This window comes from Rhea pennata, chromosome 3 (genome assembly GCF_028389875.1).
Source record: "Rhea pennata isolate bPtePen1 chromosome 3, bPtePen1.pri, whole genome shotgun sequence".
Lineage (NCBI taxonomy): Eukaryota > Metazoa > Chordata > Aves > Rheiformes > Rheidae > Rhea > Rhea pennata.
In genome coordinates, this window is record NC_084665.1 from 88,704,461 (window position 1) to 88,727,407 (window position 22,947).

The window sequence follows — 22,947 nt, forward strand, 5'->3', positions numbered from 1 at the left end:
GGGCTGAGAGAACTGTGAAATTATGGTAGCTAGAAGTTTAAAAGGAAATCTATTCTGATTCTACTAGAATGTTAGAAAGGTAAGGTCTTGTGATACTCACTTTGGGGATTTGATTTAGCTGTTTATAGAAATGCGTAGCATACAACATACTTAGAGCAAGGTACACGTTTCTTGGTGCTATAAAATATACTTTATTATTGACCTTGTGTGTGTCCTGTTTTTTTCCTGCCAGCCTCTTCCTGAGGTGAAATGTAACATTTAATTCATGCTGTCAGTTAATAATAGTTTACACAAAGTTCTTATTTCAGGATAAGAGCAGTGACTCACTGGGAAGAGAGCAGTGAGAGACAGATGAAAAGACAGGCTGGAAATGTTGACAGTTCCCTTCTGTCCTTGAAAAAATTTTGACTAGATGGGTTGTCACAGCCCTGAAGTACCAACATGCAGCATTAGTCATGATGTCTCCTTCACTGACAAGCCACACTGGACTCCTGTGATAACTATAGGAGTTTGTTTGTGAGTTGTGGGTGTCAGGAGGTCTGATACAGAAAGCTAAACGCAGACTCCTAAAGAAATAGTACTTAAGGAGAAGTTAATTACATGTCCAATGAAAATTTCAAACTGTACCTACTATGCAGTAAGGCAAGATAGCTTTTTCAAAATTCTTCATGGAAAAATGAAAGCGAATGGGAGTTCTCGGGGGCCAGAGTCAAAGCCCTCCACCGGGTAAAGCGTTGCATTGGGCATAGAGGCGTCTTTAAGAAGGGAGGCTCTCATTCGTGTTCTTATTTGGGGTGGGCCTGTTTCCAGTTCTATAGAAATTCTTACTGACATGGGCAAAGACTCAGCTTTCCCTTAGCTGACCCTGAGTTTTCCATCTTTCAGGTAATAAAACTCTTGTCATAATTGGTACAACTCCTGTGAAAAGCTTGAGTGATAAATCTGAATTTTCCAGAAAAGTCATTTTGTAAGATAATTACCAGAAGCTGTAATATTTCATTCTTTTAGTCAGAACCTTAGTACAGTGTTGATAGTCCTGTTCTCCATTTGATATTTTTTTTTCTTTTAAAAACTTTATTTGGTGTTTCTTTAGCCTATTCTTGTTCCAAAAAGTGTTGATTAGGTAGGTATCTGTTTCTTTGACGTGCTCTTCTTTTTTTATGGGGGCATTTTAGGATAATCTTTTTGAATGGCACTTTACTGTTAGAGGCCCTCCAGATTCAGATTTTGATGGAGGAGTTTATCATGGGCGAATAGTGCTGCCACCTGAATATCCTATGAAACCACCAAGCATTATCTTGCTGACGGTAAGCATATTTACGAGTTACACTTTTTTATATAATCAATTTAGTCTTAGATATCTGAGAGATTCTTAGCATATAAGGTATCATTATTTCTGTGAGAAAGTTGGCATAGTACAGTTAATGCTGCTAATTTAATATGAGAAGCTTTTCAAGGTAAATTTGGTATTCTGTAGTTATATAAAGATTTTCCCCTGTACATGGAAGTTTTCCCAAGGAGTAAGCACATTGGTGGTGTGAATGCAATAATCTTTCCCTTCCCTCTGTGGGCCTCTTCAGTCTCTGTGTTGGTATGTGTTACAAGGTAAACCTGTGTCGTGGGGGAAAGGTCAACATTTCTATGTAGTTTCATAGAGCTACAGCTTTTCGAACTTCCTATATGTGGTTTGTGGATTACAGGAGCAACAGTGAAGCCACATGGTTGAACAACAATTAAAGAATTTATTTGAAATTTAATTATTAAATATTGTTTGCTTATTGATTTATCAATTTTTTATACCTTCTACCAAAAAGCAGGAGTTAACTTAAAGTGCTTTGTATCTTCCTTCTTCCTTTTAAAGGCCAATGGCAGATTTGAAGTGGGGAAAAAAATTTGTTTAAGTATCTCAGGGCATCATCCTGAAACATGGCAGCCTTCATGGAGCAGTAAGTAACAATTTTTCAGAAAATGTTATCCCCACCAAGCAAGTAGATCTTTAAAATGAAAAATCTCACAAGCAAGGCTACTCACTGATATTTTTCTTGATAAGTAGACTAATGTTTAGCAAAACTTCTCTTGTGTCTCCCTGAACTCAAAGAAACCCTACGGTTACTGAAAATCTGATCTTTGAGAGGTGAGCAGGAAGAAAGAACTTTTTTATAGTTTTGTATGTGTAGTAGTTAAACTTCCTATTAATTTATTTCTAGTAAACTTCTATTGAAATGTTTATTGAAATTCCTTTTATTAAAAGCTGAAAGAAGAAAACAGAACAAAGCCCAGCTGAATTACAAGCTAATGATGCTATTATTAGAGATGCTTGATTATTATAGCATTAGAAGAATAAATGGAACTTGCATTTACATTTTAATTCATTACAGAGACCCTAACATTGAGTAAAAATACGGAATTCGGTTTCTGTTGTAGGTGTTCGACCGCACACAAACATGCAAGTTTTCTTAGGGGCACATTTTTCCAGTTGGAAGCAGTATGTGAGAGAATCAATTGGAGATCTTATAGCAGGAAAAAGAGAATGGTTTCTGAAGGAGCAAAAAATATGGGAGAATATGGGAGAATTGGAGAAACAGAGTGATGAAAGAGGGATATAGGAAGATTAGGGGATGATATTAAATAAAGGTAAGGTGAAAGGTTTGAAAAACTGAGGGATGATGGTAAGCTATAATGATTGTATATCAAACTCAGAAAGGAGAATTTTCCAACCATTTAGTTTTTTTAATTGTTTTTATGTAAAATACTTTTAAATTCTATTGCTTTACTTCTTTTTTTCCTTGTAATCACTAAAATCAAGTTTGAATACCGATGGTGTTGAGTATGGTCAGCTTTTAAATCTGACACTGTTCTATGGCAAGTGAACACTGAAAACAAAAGACAACGCAGTCCTAGTTCAGAAACACTGTTTTTTTGTTTATTTATTTTTTGTAGGTGCCATTCCCATAGAGACTAGGAGAGTCATAAGATGTAGCCAAGGCAATATTTCCTTATGTGTGTATATGTAATTGTGATTTTTAGTTCATGAATTCTCTGTAGATATCAGTTGCATGTTTTAAATATGTTGATAAGATTGAAGTTTGATCAGGGCATTGTGCTAAACCAAGATTCCTGTTAGTGTTAAAATTCAGCATATTGTCCTGAAGGAGAGATGCAGATATGTATCATGTAGCTGGAGAAACCTTAGGAGTCTTCCAGCAGACCCCTTTTCAACTTTCCTAATGGCTTTTATTTTTAAAGAGCAAATTGTCTTCTGAATAGAAGGGGTACATATGCTATATCTATTTTGTGATACTTATTTGTACTTGTTGTTATTGTTTTTTTTACCAAATCTACTGGTAGAGTGCCTTGACTTCTTAAATTTCATTAATTTATGTAAAGCAAAATTGAAGAACAGATGTTGGTCAAAAGAGATGTTTTATTTGACAGTTTTCTTATGAATTTAGAATGCCTCATGGATCTATCTCTTCCGCAATCCCCATTTTTATGTACCATCTTTCTTCAGAATCACTTCTAAAGTCTTGATTTTACCAGATTGTTTAGCATTTAATAAACCATTTAATTTTATTCTGTTCTTCTCATTACAAATCTTGGCTAATATAAAAGAGCTAACCAAAATACCAAGGCAGTATTAGTGTGTTATTGAGGAAAAAGAGGGACTTCAAGAAAGATTGATTTTAATTACTCACATTTCTAACAGCATTGTTTTAATCAAATATGCTAATCTTTACATTGACATATTTTTGTGACAACTTAGCTTTCCTTCTCTGTGTTGGTTGATGGAAGATTAAGGCCTTACCTTTTGCTTATAATATGAAGTTAAAAAAAAAGAGTTACAAAAATCCAGTGCTGCTTGCATGAAATTGAAATTCAGACTTCTTTGGACAAAACTTCATTTTGTAAGCAAAACTCTGTTTGTTTTATCTTGAATGTAGAGCCAGATGAAATAGCAATTGTTTCCGTAACCTAGTTAGTATCTGTTTTCCAATTTTAGTAAGAACCGCTCTACTAGCCATTATTGGATTTATGCCAACTAAAGGTGAAGGAGCCATAGGATCTCTAGATTACACACCAGAAGAAAGAAGAGCTCTTGCGAAGAAGTAAGTATTAAATTTGTTAATGTGGGTGACAACTTTGACTCTGATATTTTAGCATGTGTTGTGTTTGATAGTGCTTGTATGTGTATGTGTGAATCATGGAACAGTTGAGGTTGGAAGGGACCTCTGAAGACCATCTAGTCCAACTGACCTGGTCAAGCAGTGTAACCTAGAGCAGGTTGCCCAGGATTGTGTCCAGATGACTTTTACATCTCTCCAAGAAAGGAGACTCCACAACCTTTCTGAGGAACTTGTTGCAGTGCTCTGCAACCTCACAGTAAAAAAAAGTTTCCATAGATAGAATCTCTTGCATTCCTTTTTGTGCTCATTGCCTCTTGTCTTGTTACTGGGCATCATTAAGAAGAGTCTGGCCCCATCCTCTTTACATCCTCCCTTCAGATCATACGCATTGATAAATCCACCGTCAGTCTTGTCTTCTGCAGGCTGAACAGTCCCAGCACTTTCAGCCTTTCCTCATATGAAGGCTGAAGGTTGGACTAGATGATCTGCAGAGGTCCCTTCCAACCTCAACTATTCTGTGATTCTGTGGTTGTCCCTACACAAAAGCTTACACCAGTTTTCCCCCTCCCTTCATCCTCATCTAGGGAGAAAATACTTGAAAGATCATATCCATATCTTATAAAGAAAGTTACTGTATTTTAAATTGTAGCTAATATCATATTTTGCAGGCAGATACGAGCTAGTTTAGCCTGTACTAATCAGAAGCTGTGAGTTTCCTATTAGCATGGCACTGAGTCAAAGCTAATAAGCCCTGCTGAGAGGTAGAGTTTACTGGGTTAGTCTTAGTGTGCATTGCCAAAGCTATGTGGTTTCTGGTTGGCTTGAAGAACTGCCTGCAGTGTACCCTGTAGGTAAGCTGTTACGTGTGCAGGAGAGTAAAGGTGCTCCAAAAAAGAAAGTGAAACTCCTGGATTTATGAAGTGCAAACTCCTAAGTCCAATTTTATACTTATAGTAGCAGAGTTAACTCTATATAATTTATGCTTTTAATTTACTACAAATGTAAAATAAGTTTTTAAATGTTAATAACTTTTTTAATACAATAACAGGTGATATCAGTAATACGTAAATCTGTCATTAATATTTTCCTAAATGACATTAGAGAACATGTGTTTGTAGTATAGCTAATCTGGACCTAATTTTTTCACAATAGTGTAAATTGGAGGCGAGGGGAAGTACTTTTCAGCTATCGGTCTTGACACCACTTGTCCTTCTGTGAATCGTTTTGCTAGTAGTTTGCTTAAACAAGCACACGGAAGTAGTACAAGAACATGGCATTCTGAGCTGTGTCGTTTGTGGCTAGATCACAAGACTTCTGTTGTGAAATATGTGACACATCTATGAAGACAGCCCTCTTACCATTAACGTCAGGAAGTGTGTCAAGCCAGGCAGACAAAGAGGCTAAAGAACTTGCCAGACAAATCAGCTTCAAGGTGGAGTAACTGAACTTTTTTCTCTCTTTCTTGTACAGAAATTGAAAAATTAGTAAATTGCAATAATGTTTCTAATTTCACAAACATTCATAATCAGTGTATGGGAACCTATTTTGGGGAGAATAGACTGTAGGAGGGTAATGGGACTGTATCTCTGAGAACATGCAAACTGATAAACTGTGCATCTCAATGCACAGTTCACATCTATCACAACTAACCAATGATTGATTAGTTATAGTGTCAGAGAATGACTCTTGCGATTAAAAAATGCCTAACTATGTTGCTTTTAATTCCATGTTTTCAGTCAAAAATAACTTGATGAAATTCTCCAGTCTTGGTATGATCATAATTATTTCAGGAAAGTTTGGGCAAAGCTAATTATTTTCTTTTTTCCTTTGTGATTTTTTTTTCCTTTTGCCTTATGGAAGGAATAAAACATATTCATACAGAAAAATGATTGCAAATTCTTTTGAACTGCTCTGCAGCTGAAGATACTGAAAGTTGAACTCTGGTATGGAAATTGCTGTTAACCTAAAAATGTGTTCTCTAGCTTGTGTTTCAGTGAGAATAAGGTTTAGCCAAATATGCTAAGAAATTATGCTTAGATAAGCAAATATGCTTAGAAAATTGCATGTCTTGCATGCACAGTGTTATTTTTCACTGGGTTTTTCACTAAACTTGTAAATCAACCACTAAGGAAAACTGCTGTGCACGAAGGAAGGGATCTACAGTGAAATATATTATGACTATGTGTCACAGGTGCAGAATACATCCTCAATGAGGTCAGTGGAACTAGTTTTTTCCCTTGTATCACTAATGTTCTCCTAACACTGTCCTAAACACTGTGTCTGTATGTCACGAAAGTGAAGATTGCTTCGTACTGAGCATCACTGCCAGTTTTGCAAGACCTGTCTATTCCTTTGTGATCTTGCATCTATTTGCTGACATGATTGGGTCTCTTCGTAAAAATACTTATCATAAAAAGATCTTAAAACATTTTACAAAGCTGAGAAAATACAGGCACAGAATTTTAAAACGGAGCTACCCAGAGAAGTAATTTGGACTGATGCTTTTTTTCTTTTTTCTTTTCTTTTCTTTACATGCTGTAAAGGTTAAAATGCATAGCATTAGTTTTTACTTGAGAACTGCTGATCTTTGTCACAGAGATATCAGAAATATTAGAGTATACTTTTTAAAGGAATTTTCATACCTTTTTTTCAGCTTTGAAATGAAAAAGGGAAATCGGTCTCTTAAGAATATTGGTGCATTCTATTTATCTGTGTATTTAATGCCACATCTTAAGTGCAAGCACTCAGCATGGGAAGAATGAGCAAAAGCCCAGGTTATCACAGCCTTTAAAAATGTTTTTTTGCCCCCCCCCCCCCCAAAAAAAAAAAAAAAAAAAGATCTGGTTGCTCCTTCCTTCCCTTTCTCAAATTAAGTTTCACTGATCATATTTTTTAAGTTTTCTACATTTCTACTTTGCTTGGCTTTTTATTGTTTACTTTATGTTAGGCTGAGGCATACGGTATATGTCTGTACTAAAATAATAGTATGAATTACTGTGAAGAAGTACGAAAGTCGCTAGTTTTTAATCATATGGATATTCTGTGCCAGCCTGTGAGGTAGGAATTAACAACAGATTGCCAAGTGAGTATGGAATTTGGGAGGGCTTCTCTAGTAGAAAATGTATTTGCAATCTCTGTTACCTTGATCCTCATGGAAGTGGCTTCTTTTAGCTGCTTCTAGGTGGTCCTGGGATTATAAGAAATTCTTTTTGGCCAGCCTTAAGCAAAATGGTAACTTTTAAATAACTGCCTGTGTTTGGTATTGAGAAAGGAACATGAAATTCAAAAAAAAAAAGGTTTCCAAATTACAATTTTTCTGCTTCTGTAAGCTTTTGACTTCACTTTCCTATCTGTTTTAATAAAAAAATAATTTTTCTAATCAGAATTATATTGATGTACAAATTATTTTGTGTATTTTAGGTGCTATATACCATAAATTATATTTCATTTTTTTTTTTAAAAAGAAAAATAGGAAAATATATAAAACTAACAGTATATACATTAGTGTAAAATAATATGATGCATCGACTTGTAGCCATTTTGTGCCACATACCCTGAAATGTATTTTGCGGTAGAATTAATGCTCCCCCCCTTCTCATTATAACATTAAATATGTTGATTTTCTTTCTTTGAAGTCTGTTCTCTCTAGCTTTTCTGAAGCAAAGGTAAGGGTTGGAGGACAGAGAGACTGATTGAGAAAGATACTTCAGCTGTGGGAACTTTGGAGTACATGTTTTGAATCCTACTCTGAATGTTTCTAACTTAATGGTCAGGTGTTTCAAGACCACTTATTCATTTTAGCTTATGAAAATGCTGTGCGTTTATATAGTGTGCACACTTTCCAGAGAGTAATAGAAGAGATGAAATGAACTTTTCTTGGAAAAAGCAGTGGTCACAAATGACAGGAAAGGAAATTCAACTGGACATGAGAAAAAAATACCACCATAAGAATGGTGAAACACTGTAGCAGCTGCCCAGAGAGGCTGCGGAGAGTATCTTTGGAGAAACTCAAAACTTGATTGGGCACAGGCCTGCTTTGAGGATGAAGTTGGTCCAGAAGACCTCTGGAGGTCCCTTCTGACCTAAATTGTTCTTTGATTCTGTGTTGCTTTATTGTTGGCCCATGTTTGAATCATAACTTGTGCTGTCTCATATTAGAGTTCAGAGTAGTCAAGTGTGAAAGCGATGCAATGTTGTCAGATTGTTTTAAATATTTTTAAATTAATATTCAGAGCATTTCAGTAGCAGATAACATTTTGATCCTCTTGAAATGTTATGTATCAAGAAACAAAATTTATTCTCCTGTGTCAAATAGTAACATGGAAGACTTGAATTACTATCTCCTGATCTTATCAGCTTGTTATCTGTATAATGGGTTGTTTTCTAATGCAGTGTTTGCATTTCTTACTACTACTACTACTTCTATCTGCCTTTGAAGACAGATGCTTACCTAGTATTAGATTTGGAATTGTTGTCTTTGCGATAAGCTGGGATTGAGATACGTGATTTGGGAGGTACAACACTGCAGTCTGGGGGTGGACAGAGACACATCACTTGCTGATGAAATTGATTTGGTCTTGTGTTTTTGTTGTTGTGTTTTTTTTTTTTTTTTTTTGGATTTGTATGTATTGTAAGGTTCAGGACTATGATGGTATGTCCTTTTCTGTTTGCAAGGGATTATTGCTAGCATATGTTATTTTAATAATATAGGTCCTATGATTCATGATTCTGTGCGTATCATTACTGATCTGTCTCAGATTTTCAAAGTATGTGAGATTAATATTGGGAAGTGGTGCTGGTTAGACATTTTATTAAGGCATATAAAAGCAGTATTATTTCTTTCCTTTTGCCCTTTTTATGCTGAAATTTAAATGCTGAAAAGTGAGGTATGTCTGCTTGACACAATGTAGCACCATGCACATATACCCACTCTAGCTGTGAGGCAGCTTCAGTGCTAGAGCCAATATATCCACATCAACATAGCATTTTTCTGAGGTTAGTTAGCCCTGCTGAGAAACAGGCTATATTAGTTCATATGTAAGAAGTAGTCAATGCTTACTTAAGGATCCTGAGAAGCAGAAGTTTAAAAAATGGTGCTATTTCTGGGGTCATTTTGTCCTACGTCTTCTGAAAAATTTTGCTTTTTGCTCCATCAGTCTTACACATTTTGGGGCTGCTAAACCCATAATTATATGCAAACATATAGAACTAAAAAAATCTAAAATAGAACTGGAATTTTTAAACTGGTATTTTTTCATCTATTGTCTTATTTCTTATGAGTTAGAATTTCTTAAATCTGTTGGTGTGCAGTTGGAATGCAGTTGTCATACCTGATGATTACATTTCAGTAAGTCTCCTGTATACATTAAAATGGATGTTCAAAAATAGGCTGAATCATTTTGGAGAAATTTTAATCTTGTCTCTGAACTGTACATATGTCCTCCTTGTAGGCAGAAGTCAGTTCATCCAGGAGGTCTGATGCTGAACATTCAAACACGTCAGGATTGAGCCACTCTGCTGCTTTACCTGAGCCCCAGCAGGATGGTGTAGCTAGAGCATTCCAGGATCCAGCAAGTGCAATGGTATGGTCTATATCTGAGTTTTATCAGATAAAAATACGTGCATGGTCTGAATGTGAAATCTGTACTATTAAGCTGATGGGAAGATTCATTAAGAGTGTGCAGTTCATACATTTCTTCTAGTATTTGTGCATAATTTTATAAAGAATCTTCATGCAAACTTTGGCAAATAGCCACTTTAGAAAGTGATCTCTTCACTTTCACTTCCATTCCTTAATAACAGACTTTAAATAACTTTCTTGTAGTAGCTACTAACTAATCCCAATAATTCCTTTAATGGATTGGTTGCAAATTCATAAAAATATTTTGATGTCTGAGTACTAAAACTTACTATCCGCAGTGTGTCACAGGTTCTTACAATAGAATTCTTAGCCACAAGCGAAAAAATGTTTCAGTGGTAATTTATTACTTTTAAATATTAATAAAGAATATTTTCATGTTTTCATAATCTCTTAAATAAATTTGACTAAAATATACTTACCGTTTGAGGTAAATGATGTGACATTTGCATTTTAATACTGCTACGTATAGGGCTTACATAATCATTTCGGAAGTGACCGAGGCCTGGTATTGGGCCAAGGCAGCTGCTGTTGTGACTACGAACGCAATCTAAATTCACTGATAAATTGCAGACAAATCCCAGATAAGCTGTGTTTTTTAGGAAGGATGGGGCTGCAGATTGGTTAAAAAAACTAAAACACGTCAAATAACGTCAGACCATCTGTTGCATGTTTGCAACATATTTTCAAGCTATGTAGAAATAAACATGCTAATAACATACATTTTTTTTCCAGAATAAGGATTTTTCCAGATTGTTTAGGATTTAATAAACCATTTTATTTTATTCTATTCTTCTCGTTATAAATCCTGGCTAATATAGTAGAGCTAACGAAAATACCAAGGCAGTGGTAGCATTTTATTGTGAAAAAAGAGAGACTTCGTAAAAGGTTGTTTTTAATTACCCCTATTTCTGAGAATCAATTATACTGATTTTATAAGTGATGGTTAATTGGATTTTTAGAAGAATGGGCCCAAATGAAAGGAAAGCTTTAAACATTATATAAATTACATAAACATTTTTATATGTGATAGACTAACTATGAAAAGTGGATTAATATTTTAAGGGATCAGAATGTTACTCTGTCACCGTTATTATTCTAAGTTTGAAAAAAAAAAAATACCTGTGTTTCTGAACTGCAGAGCTTTAAGTTGAGAATTTTCTGCCGTCACTGGGGATCAAAAGCTTATAGACACCCAGTGGAAGAACAAGATGTGTAGTGTGAAAAACTTCTAAAGAATTTGAGCTTGCTACTTTTGCATTTTTATTCGTGCTAAACCTAGCAGAAATCTTCTCAAAGTAGCAGATCAAGGCCTCTGGTCCCAGTCTAATAAGTATAAGAGTGTTCATACAAACCTTGGTTCCTTCCTACTCAGCTGGACTACCTACATGTGTGAAATTCTTTAAGTCTAAAAGAATTTACTGTGTTTTTGCTGTGTGAAGACCTAATTCTGCCTTAGTAAATTGTAAGCATTAGATATGGACAACATCAAAACTGTTTCCCCCCCTGGGTAAAATGTTTAACACTTGCTATAAAAACTGATGTTTAATTAAAAATTATTATAGAAAATTTGCTATTGGGAACTTGAAATTCACAGCACTTGGAGAACAAAAAGAACAAGGCTGACCTTGTATTAGCTTGTGTAATTTATTTTGGGATAGTAGATTTAATGTGCCTAAGTCTAAAGTCATAGGACTTTATGTCCTGCTACAGAATTCAGAGGAATATAATAGTACTAATCATGCAGAAAGAATGGAGTGTTGCCTATCTAGTATTATCTTTTCTTGCCCTTGTGCCAGTTGTAATCAGTCTTCATTAAAAAAGTGATAATAAATAGATGCTAAGGAAAGGTTCTAATTGTAGGTGAAGAAGTAAGAATCTTTGGACTACCTTTCACTCTAGGAAGAAACTTTTCTACATACGTCTTTATGGAGAAGTTTGTTTTTTTTCAGGAACTATTGTAAATTCTGTGATTTTTACCTTAAGCTATTGAAAGGACAGAGTTACAGGGTTTTTTTTTTTGCAGTGAGTTAGTGGCAGACAATTATGAGATAATGATGCTCCTTCAGGGGAAGGTTTAACTTCCTATATTAAAGAGCACACTAAAACAGATCTCCAGCTTGGCACAGCTTTGGATTCACTCTCTCTACTCCTTGCAGGCAGGGCTTTCTTTATGAAAAAAGAATTTCTCCATCCATCAAAAGAGAAATATTTTGAACTAACTTTCCCTTCTGTGAGCTTTCACTTAGAAAAAAGAAATATAGACCTCACTTAACTACTGAAGCACAGAAACTCATGACTATAATAGTTTACCATTCAGCATATTTTTTTTAGATTTTGAAACTTAATTTGCTCTGGCAGGTTCTGTTTTAGTAATGACAATTGTAATATTGACAGCAGTGCTACCCTAGTGTGAACTGTTAATGTTGTTTTAGTTTTACAGAGTTTTTGCATGTGAAATATGGTATAATGTAATTACACCATATTGATTATATGATTTAATTGGGGTGCATGTGTGTGTGCACGCATGTGTGTTACCTCTTCTGTTTGAGAAGAGAGGCTAGAGGGATGATTCTCACATATATATGCTTCCCATAAGAACTTGTCATGACAGTACTGTTGAGGTTTGCAACATGAGAATAATATCAGAACAGCATGAGAACAATAAAAGGAAGGTTGCTGCCATGGAGACTCTGAAAAACAGCGCCACAGCAACTTGGGTGAAAGGCAGCAAAGCTGTGAATAATTTGCAGGCCCTCAGAATTATTAAGGCTAAGACATTACACTACCTATCATGCAACACAGTACTTGTGAAGAGTCTCGAGGTAGAACAGCCTTATAAAAACAAAATTCTGACGAGCCTACTCCAAAACAAGTACATACAGCATTTTTTTTATGTATAGTTGTTGTTGGTATATGCTCAGGACAAAGTAATGGTACGTCTTTCTTGTTTGAATATCCCAATTGCAAGCTGAAGCACTGCTGGAAGTTGACGTGATAAAAATAAATATTATTAGCATTAAGAAAATGAAATTCTTCCACATTTGAGCAAAAGAATATTTTGAGTGAGTATGTTGTAGTTGCTCAGGTTGGACTCAAGTCTAGATTAAGTCACCAAAGGTTTCATGATAGTCCATGGGAGTATAGTTAGTGGAGTATAGAGAGCAGTGCAGCTCACTGAGAAGTAGAGGCTGCTCAGCTGCATGGCTCATTCTGCCCCACTGATTGTAGTGGCTAAATCCTAATGGACTATAGTGGGAGTCTGAACTCCTCACGTTTACAGCAACTTACATTAAGTATCTTCAAGTGGAATGGAGTCCCACCTTGGTGCTTATCGTCAATGAATACAATTGGCATTTGATGAGAATTATAAAGTGACATGTTAAAAACTGTTGTTAGAACTTTTCTGTCAATTTGGCAATATATTAAATCTTAGTACACCTGTTAGTGTTAGATATTACTATAGTATTCTAGTTAATAATGTACCAGACAGATAAAGTGGTATAATGAGGAGTGATGAAAGATAGTGTAACTGAAATCAGCTAACCTCAAACCGATGAAAGGGAGTTTCCAATGAGAAAATAAGACATATTCTGATACATGAGGTTTTATAGAAGCTCTCATATTTAATTATATGTACTGAAAGGTGGAACTAGTGTTTAAAAATGTTTCCCTTTATTGCTATTAAGCAATATCATTGTCCTAAGTTCCCTAATGCTAGAGCAATAGTTTTAAATGAGTGTCAGTAATTAGGGGTACTTGCTCAATGCTGTCATTGAGTCATTAAAAAAGAATCATTTTTCTTGCTAGCTTATAAGCAGGGCTATGTCAAGCTCTAGTTGTTCTTCATTTGGGAGTTAGATGCCCAAACTAATATTTAACCAATCTCTGTATCTTCCTATTTCTGTATCTTTTTGAGATCATGAGTGTAACTGAGAGACAAAGGCTTCAGTAACCCAGAGGATTTATATGGCCCTTAGTTTCTATTTTTTAAAAACATCTCCTTATGAAATTATTATATTTCCAGCATTCTGATAAAACTTAAAATAATGAGCTGGATATATAAATGATGTAGTGAATGCTGCTGTTCTTCAATAGACTGGACACAATGTAGATTCCCTTGTTTGCATGGCAGAAACCTTCATTAAGTCTAATATATGTACATTTTGCTGAACTAGCCCTACTTAACAAGCTTGGATATCCTTGGAGCAAGTTTTTCTGGCAGTCATAACAAATTTCAGAAGCTTCAGAAATAATATGACACATGCAGTGAATATTCACCGACTGTAAAGGTGAAAGGATAAAAGAGGTCACAATGTTTTGCTCTTATTTAACTCTGTTTTCAGCATGCTTTCCCCTTCTCTCCCTGGTTAATTAAGTTTTAAAGCAAAAGATTTGCAATATGCAAGCATGTGTGAATTATTTAAGATACACTAGCATCTGATCCCAAGTTTTGTATCAGGCAATGATCACTCCCTTTCTGATCCACCCTGCTCCTGCATGTCCTCTTAATATTTGGTGGACATTGCTTATGTGGGATCCCAAGGGAGTGGATTAGTTCAGCTTTGGATGGAGCGATCTATCCTCTGCTGCACTGATCCACCTATATCATTTCCTCTCAAAGCTAATTTATAGCATTGCAGTTGTCAGTGAGATGTGTCTGGAATTACAGCTCAGCTCATGCCAGTGCGTAGCACTTTGTCTCATTCAGAACAGAGTCCTTCTGTTTTATTCTTAAATATGACATTTTCAGTTATAGGAAGAAACCCAGCAGTGTGACGTGCGCTATTAATCATTGTTGTGAAGGATCAGTAAAGTTTCTAGAGAGTCTAGAGGGTGGATTTTTTTTTTTTTTTTTTTTTTTTTTTTTTGAGTGACTTTGGGAAGAGTAGCTCTTTGCCCCTGCTGACTATGCAGGTTTCACTTCCTGGATTTACTTCTCTCCCTCTCCTTTTCTGAAAGATGGGAGTATAGATGCATCTATGAACTTCGTTCTCAAAGGCTCAGCTTCCCTGAATCTTTATTGTCTTTGGTGTGAGGCCATTTGCTACATAGCAAATCAAGGATCAGTGTGAATCTCTGTTTTGGGAGCTTTCAGGTGGATTCAGTATAAAGCTGAATGACTTTCTTCTGCAATGTAATAGAAATCATGGCAGCTGCATTTTTAGTGGCATTTTTGGCTGTTTCTGCTGATGAAACCGAAAATGAAAATATGTCTATTTAAAACATTCATTTCTCTGAAGCTGCGCAGGGAGCTTGCTTGCTTGGGCAAGAAACCTAAGTAAACAGGCAAGTTGTCAAATAATGCAAGTAATACCTCATTGCTGTTATTCATAGTAATACAATAGGAAATAAAACAGAATATGATAAAAAGTGGGAAATAGTATTGGAGATAAGATAGGAATGGACGATATCTTCTCTGAGGTAGTTAGATCACTGACAAGACAAACATTTGGAGATTTTTCTCCCAGGTGCTGAATATGTGGCCAGAGAATCACAGGACTTCGTACTGCTCTCTTGTGGATCATTGAATTTAATACACAGTTATGGGTGTTTTTCTCTCTGGCACATACGGAGAGAATATCTCCAGAGAAAAGAGATGGACTATTTAGCTGTTCTCTTTTCTTTTGCCTTTTTCTCGGTATTGTAGCTGACACACCAAACCAGTGCCTAGGGTTGTAGATACTGTAGATATATTAAAAAGGCTTTTATTTGGAGACAAAAATAGCATCCTACACCATAGTTTTATGTGCTGAAATGATGCTCAATCTTTTAGAAGTCTAAAAAAAGAAAAAAGGTAACTCTAGAAATACTTGCAGATTATTTTATGTGGAAATGTTTCTGCACATTGTTCTGAGAAGGGAAAATAAAACTTCAAAGAAGCAACTTTTCTTTTTGCCAGAGCTGCTTTTCTCCTATGAATGCTTCAAAATTGAACCTTTTTGAAATATTTGTTTTAACTCTGGCAACTGTGCTATGTCATTTTTAATACTAAAACGTTGCAAGTTTGACCCTTTCAACATTGCAAGCTGGATTAGGCCAGTGGGCTATTAGAACCCGTAGCTACAGCATTAGAAGCTGAAAGGTGATTTTCTTCACTCTCCTGAGCTGAACATCAGTTGCCAACGTGTATTTTTTTACTATATATAATGGTAAACCAACTTTTGACCAGTAGAGGGCAATAGGTATGTGCATGTATAGGTACAGTGCTCAATAATTAATTCTGGGACCATTTGGGAGTATTTAGTTTTATTTTTTTCAGTGTTATTGATGATAATGAAAACAGAATTTTGGACCTAGCTTTCCACAAGAAGCAGAGGAATATGGCTGAATTTCAACTTTTTGGACTCTTCTGTTTGCTTTCTTGCTCTCCTCAACTTATTTCCCCCTTGATAGAGGTGACATTACAAATCCTCAGGGACTTAATTATCTGAAGGATTCTTAAGACTTCTATTGAACTGCAAGGAGTTATACAAATCCTAGCAAAGACCGTTTTGAATGAGGATATTTCAAATGATCTAGAATTGCAACTTTGTTTGATAAACTTTCTTCATTTTTTTTTTCCAGGAATGTTTTTCTTATCCTTAGAACTGCTAATTTGCAAGTTTAAGTAGACTTCTTAAGATAGTATAAGGACAAAAATTATGTCTATAATAGAATCTCGTAACTATTGGTGACATATTTATCTTCAGGCTTTCAAGAAAAACTACTTAAAGAGTATGTTTTAGTCCTCGTTATTTGTGTGGGATACACATTGCTAATCTCATGCACTGTCTTGCTTCACAACTATTCCTGTTTCTTTTTTAGTCCGAAACTCAGAACAGCAGTGCAACATCTAGTCAAGAGTGTACTCCTCCTGTGTCCACGAATACCTCTATGAGTCCTCGGCAGCGACGTGCCCAGCAGCAGAGGCAGAGAAGGGCTCCATCTTCAGCTGACTTTAATCGAGTCCAGCAACCGAGGGTCAATATGAACCACACTGGATCAACTGTTCTGATCGTCCTTCTGACTTTAGCTTTGGCAGCTCTTATATTTCGAAGAATATATTTGACTAATGAGTATATATTTGAGTTATAAAGTTCTCTCTTAAGAGCTGTGACTTGAATGCTTCATTAAACAAGGTTTTGGGTATGATATGAGAACTGTTTACAAAGGTTACTTTTTGTATTTACACTTAAGTCATTATGAATGTTAATGTACGTACAGATACATTACTTGTTTAAAAAAAAAGAGAAAGAAAAAAAAGTTGAACATTTAACTATAACAAGTGTTAAATGAGTGCCCACTAGATAGTTGGAGAAACAATACAATCAAATGGTAAGGTTTAGGCATGTGTGAGGGGAGTCAGTTTGTGAATAATTTATTAACTAGAAAAAGAATTTAGGAAAGTGGTTGATTCACATTTTATGAACATGAATGCAAATAATGACCCCATCTGAGTTAGTATAAGGCTTAACATTGGAGAAGGGATTTTAAAATGGAACACTACTGTGTGTTTGTGTTCAGTGAGCTCATAATTTACAGAGAATAATGTTTTGTAACCACTTTTATTTACCATGACACATTTTGGGGGTTAGGGGAGGAATGAATACAAGTAGGTTGAGAATTTGCTTTCTGTGTGTGAAGGGAAAAGAGAGGAGCAAAGAAAGGGCCAGAAAACTAGTTGTATTATTTTGGTTTTTAATTTTTTGGAAGTAAGATTAGATAATCTTTTGCAAGATTTGAATGTCCTCTTCTAATACTATCAGTTGTATATCTTGCTTTTAAAATTTTAAGATTATATAAAACTTGTCTATTCTTGTGATAGTTATAAATATGTAATATAATTATTTACCTAGAGCTATTGTCTTTTAATTATACTATAAATATACATAATGCATTAAACTGAATGTTTCATATTTGGGTTTATTTACTAAAGAAAATTTAAACCGTATCATACTTAAACTCATATATATGAACATGCTTAAGAGAAATATTTATTAAAGCCTTGGTAGTGATAAACTGTTTCAACCCAGTCTTCAGTTATGTTTCAAATACTAAATTTAATCACATTCGGGACAAGAAGCAACGGGCACAAACTGAACCACAGGAAGTTCCACCTGAACATAAGGAAAATCTTTTTTACTGTGAGAGTGACGGAGCACTGGAACAGGTTGCGCAGAGAGGTTGTGGAGTCTCCTTCTCTGGAGATACTCAAACCTTGCCTGGACGTGGTCCTGTGCAACGTGCTCTAGGTGACCTTGCTTGAGCAGGGGATTGGACTAGATGTTCTCCAGCGATTCCTTTCAACCTCAACCATTCTGTGATTCTGTGCGATTCTGTGATCACGTGTTCTTGTTTGTTTTGTTTCTGTGATTTTTTTTTTTTTAATATAAAATCAATAATGAACACAGAGACTTTGTGTATTATGAACGTGTGGTGACATATTCATGAATGCTGTGAAATCATATATTCAGGCAATAGACTTGAAATTGTTAAGGCTCAAAAAAAATCTGTGAATTTTTTAAAAGTACTGCAGTAATGTGGAAGAAAGCAATCAGTGCCATAATTTTCCTCTTGTATTATTATTCTGATTTCAATGTACTGTAATATGTTTATGTAAAAGACAACAGAGTTTAGCTGATTTTCATTTTGCTATTGTCACATATGCTAGCAGTGACTTAAGCTAGGTTCTCATCCTATTTCTCAGCAAATATTTATTGAGTACCTACAACTCTCCTAAATTTTATTGAATATGGCATGTATTAGAATGTTTTGAAACATTAAAGTAGCTATAACAAGTTTTAAAAATAATTGAAGCCCATCATGTGCCTGAAGGAGACCCTGCTTGTGTTTGGAAACTTAAAAAAAAAATCGTTTTTTTTTCTTTTTAAGCACTTTAGGACTTGATAGTCTTTTCATTTGCAGATACAGTGGAACAAACATCAGAAAATTGAATATTTTCTTAAACAGTTCAGGTAATTCACCAGTTACTTGCACATTCTGCTGCAGGACAATTTGGTGACCTATATTAAGTGATGTGTGTTTTTCTGATTTATATATTTATTATGTTAGAAATGGTTAAAAATTCTCCGGATCCCATAGTTTAAAATAAAAGTGCTGGTTTTCCTAGTCAGTATGTTGTTTGAATGCCCAAACCTGGGCCCATAGCAGAATTCTGAAAGAGGTCTGATCCTAAAGGCAGTTTTCCTGGGTTCTGGCCTCCTTGCTCCTCTCAGAGTTTTACTCTGACTTTGCTTTGCTATTGCTCGAGATTCATTGCTGTGCACATCAGACCTTTTTTTCCATATCTGTACAGCACACTTCTTACTACTAAAGCAGTTAAGTCTTCTGCAGAGAGGCAGTCTAGATTATTTTTTTGACTGTACATTCAAAAGGTAAACTGGTCCCTGAAAACAAGCTCTTCATTGTAATTAAAAAAAATGGTTTTTTTTAAGCTTTTTATTCGTATCTCAGTCTTATAAAAGTTAAAATACTTAATTTTGCGAAGACCTGTTTGAAAAAGTGAATGCTAATGGTGACTGTCAAGCAATGTGAAGAGTATTGCATGTCTAGATGTCTTGAGGATTGCTGTGTTTTAATTTCCCTTTAAAAATTAACAGTGAATAAAATAATAATTTCAGAGGAAATAGCTCGTATTGTGTCTCAAACAACATGAAAAGCCAGACTGACTAAACTGGAAAATAATAGTTGCCGTAAGACCACCAAAAATATGTATCATTGTAAAATGTACCATCTTAAACGTAATGGCACAGGCCGTTCTCTACTTGAAAAAGATGCCATGATAATGAACAGAAAATCAGGAAAGCCTAATGAAAAGGGACAGCCCGGTTTTACACAGTCTGGCGGAAGGACAGCGCTGCCCTGAGATTAGGGGATTGAGCAGAAAGCTGGCACGCAGAATTGCAGTTTTTATATAATGGCTTTAGTAAATATCCTTTAGGACCCAGTGGAAATGTTTGGCGAGGCAAACTTGATGGGTAATGGCCAATCATTAAGCGATGATCGGGGGGGGGGGGGGGAAGCTCGGAGTGAGAAGCCCTTGAAAGCCCGTCTAAAATATCAGAAAAGCAGCGTTTCTACCAATGATCACTGACAAACACGCGACCCTGGAATTGGAGTTGATTCAGTGTTTAAACAGGGGGAGGGGGGAGCGGGGGGACTTGTACTACGGGAGGTGACTGGAGTGCAGAGTAAACTGCCATTTACCACAAGATGCCTTATTTTGCAAAACTCTTTTTATTAATCTTGTATTTGGTTCTCCTTGTGGAAAGCAGAAAGCACAGGAGGAGGAGATGGGCAAGCCAGTTGGACGTGCGGAAGGCAAGGTAAGGGGTATTAAAAAATACAAATACTTCATTATGTAGGCATAAAAACCTGCTCTGTCAGCATGTTTGTGTATAGAAAATTCATTTTAGTTGCATGTGAGAACAGCTTTATAGATGACGTTTTCTGAATAATTTTAGGCAGTCTTGGTACTGTATGCAGCTTTAACTGTAAATGGATACAGTTAACGGGGCAGTTTTGGGCAGAAAACTTGACCACTTGAGCATGGATCATGGTAAAAAATATTCTTAAGACATACACATGAATAGCATAAGTATGGAGAGAACTCAAAGAAGTTACACACACCTAACAGGTATGTTCATATCTACATATTATCCCACTACCAAACCAAATAAGTATTTCAAGAGTGTATTCTATTTGGTCTGGTTGTCGAAATGCCCATGCTACTTATATTCACTTGAAAATCTGTGTTGCTGTCTAACAATTTGAGGGTGCAGGGGTTGGCTGGCATGCATAATATTAATAACGCAAGAAGTTAGCATAGGAAGTTACCCAGGGATTTTGAAACTATATTTTGAAAAATTATGTGTAAACTTTAGTTTTATAAAGTCAAGCAAAGGCACAATGAAGAGTTAAATGTCTTGGAAAAGTTTATTAGATTTACTGAGATTTGGGAGGTTTATATTAGAAAAAATAATCTTTGAAACCTGTCAGTCAGTCGGAGTATGTTATCCTTTCCTGTATAGTAATGTCATCCAGTGACAGTTATATCTTAAAAGATTGTTTTTCAAAGGGCTGAAAAATAAAATTGGGTTAATCCATCTCATTAAATAGCTTCACTCTGGCTGTAAATCTTCATCTTTTTTATTTGTTTTGTTTTGTTTGGCATAGCCCTCTAACTGCTTTTTTAATCCATAGGGAATGTTGTTACTTGCCTGTTTTATAAAGAAATGTTGTGACATTAAGCTGAAACAGCTAGGACCTGATCCTGAGATACTAAAGCAAGTGAAGTTTTACTACCAATTTCACCAGACTCTGCATTATTGAATGAAATGTTTAATTCTAAAATATTTCCCAGGTCTATGTTTTGTTACATGTAAAAGATTCAGGAGTAGCACTTTCTTGCAAGCAATTTATGTATAATAGAAATAGTCTACTTTGAAGGGACAAACAGTATAAATCTTTCTTCTAAACAGGTCTTTTCCCCAGAGCAGTGCTATTCTCTGGGTTAATGGTATTTGAGTATTTTTTACTTTATTTAAATATTGCAAGATAATGTACAACTTCTGCAGTGCCATTGTTCTGGGGAAGTTGTAATAGAGTAGAAGTTAAAACATCGCTAAAATTATTTATACAAGTGAATTTAATAAAGAATGACATATAATGAGTTTAATAAACAATGCTCCAGCCAGGTAAAGCCTGAAGTACCACATCCTCGAAATACAAGGAAATTGTTTCATATCTATCTGCATAAATTTCAAAAATAAAGACAGTGGGCTGCTGTCCATTTGCATTTTTTTTTCCTACACAGTGAATGCATTTATTTAAAAGTATTTGGAAATGTAAATGATGTGAATTATAGAGAATTCCATAATATTGCAATTAAAACATATTGAGCAATGGCACTGATATTTTAAATTTCCATTTGTGTTTTTTTATAGGAAAAAATTGCCATCTCTAAACCAACAATGAATAGTTAACAGCTACAGTGAAATCAAATGAAATCCAGTGCCTCTGTTGGCTTTCTAATCATATACAGAAAAATGGAAATAACGCGTCTTTTATAATTGCATCACATTTTCTACTTAATATTTCTCCTGTTGACTTAGTATAAGAATATAGTAAATTTATTTTACAGTAAATACATTAATCAAGAAAATCCATTCCTGTCAGTGGAAATCTACATTTGAGAAGTGCGTTTGTTTCTTTTAAGATGATACGTCAGCCTCATCTAAAGATCTTTATATTATTTTTGAGACGCTAGCTTGGGTTGTGCGAGTAAGTACAGAACTTTCTGTAGTTCATTACTTGGACCTTTTGGAGAGGTTCTTGGCCCGGGGTCTCTAGGAGCCTTGGTGGAGGACCTTCAGGCTCAGGGCTGCCCGAGGAGTCAGGTGTTGATTAAGTGTGCACAGTTGTTGGGCCGGTGCCTTACTGGATAAAGAATATGCTAAAGCAAGATTAGAGCAGTGAAGTTAGGAATCCGAAGTAAGAAACACCAGTTCAAAGGTTGCCTGTGCAACCTGAATTAACTCCCTTTGTTTCATATTAATCCTGAACTTCATAACGTACTATTTTTTTCTGTGAGAACAGTACCTTGTTCAACATGCTAAATGGCTAATCCTTGTTTAATGAGTAGCTGCTTTGTATTTTTATTTTCCCTTGCTCTTGCAGCTACCACCTCATTCACAATGCAACTCTGTTTCCACAAAATGAGGTATGATTTAATAAAGCAACTATCTCTGTTTAATGTATGCCATCATCATTGCCTAGAGAAACTTCACTTTATGCACTGGGGGCTCCGGTATTATTAAGAAAATCGGTATATGGTCGTAGAATAATAGCTCCTAACTTTGTACTTTGGTATTTTTTTTAAAAAAAATCCAATGGTGCAGTCTGTCATTTACATTACAAAAGTGCATGAAGGGATTTAGTGGCACTTGCCTGTGTAAAGTTGAGTGCATTCTCATTGATGTGCAAGCCTCATGGATGCTGCACTAAGCCACCCTTTAGTTACTCCATGAGGGTAAAATAAGGGCTCGTACGTAACACAGAAGAATTACTGATTAAAAATTTTGCATTTCATTCTGGTTTTGAGAAACCAAGTGACAGATGAACTGCAAAGGAAGAACTGCTGTCGGTCACTGGTATGACTGTTGGGCAGGGGACATTGGTCCC

The 22,947-nt window shown here is 35.5% G+C and overlaps 2 protein-coding genes across 2 annotated transcripts in view; both read left to right on the forward strand.

Moving 5' to 3' along the window:
• Positions 1-19,391, forward strand: part of UBE2J1 (ubiquitin conjugating enzyme E2 J1) — a 28,771-nt gene extending 9,380 nt beyond the window's left edge. The window contains exons 3-8 of the mRNA XM_062572767.1: positions 1,176-1,307; positions 1,862-1,946; positions 4,001-4,106; positions 5,427-5,556; positions 9,575-9,706; positions 16,570-19,391. Of these exons, the coding sequence (XP_062428751.1) occupies positions 1,176-1,307; positions 1,862-1,946; positions 4,001-4,106; positions 5,427-5,556; positions 9,575-9,706; positions 16,570-16,839 (855 nt within the window). The 3' untranslated portion in view covers positions 16,840-19,391. The remainder of the gene's footprint in view (positions 1-1,175; positions 1,308-1,861; positions 1,947-4,000; positions 4,107-5,426; positions 5,557-9,574; positions 9,707-16,569) is intronic.
• A 326-nt stretch (positions 19,392-19,717) lies between these two features.
• LOC134137887 (gamma-aminobutyric acid receptor subunit rho-2) overlaps positions 19,718-22,947 on the forward strand; it is a 38,975-nt gene continuing 35,745 nt past the window's right edge. The window contains exon 1 of the mRNA XM_062571025.1: positions 19,718-20,090. Within this exon, the coding sequence (XP_062427009.1) occupies positions 19,978-20,090 (113 nt within the window). The 5' untranslated portion in view covers positions 19,718-19,977. The remainder of the gene's footprint in view (positions 20,091-22,947) is intronic.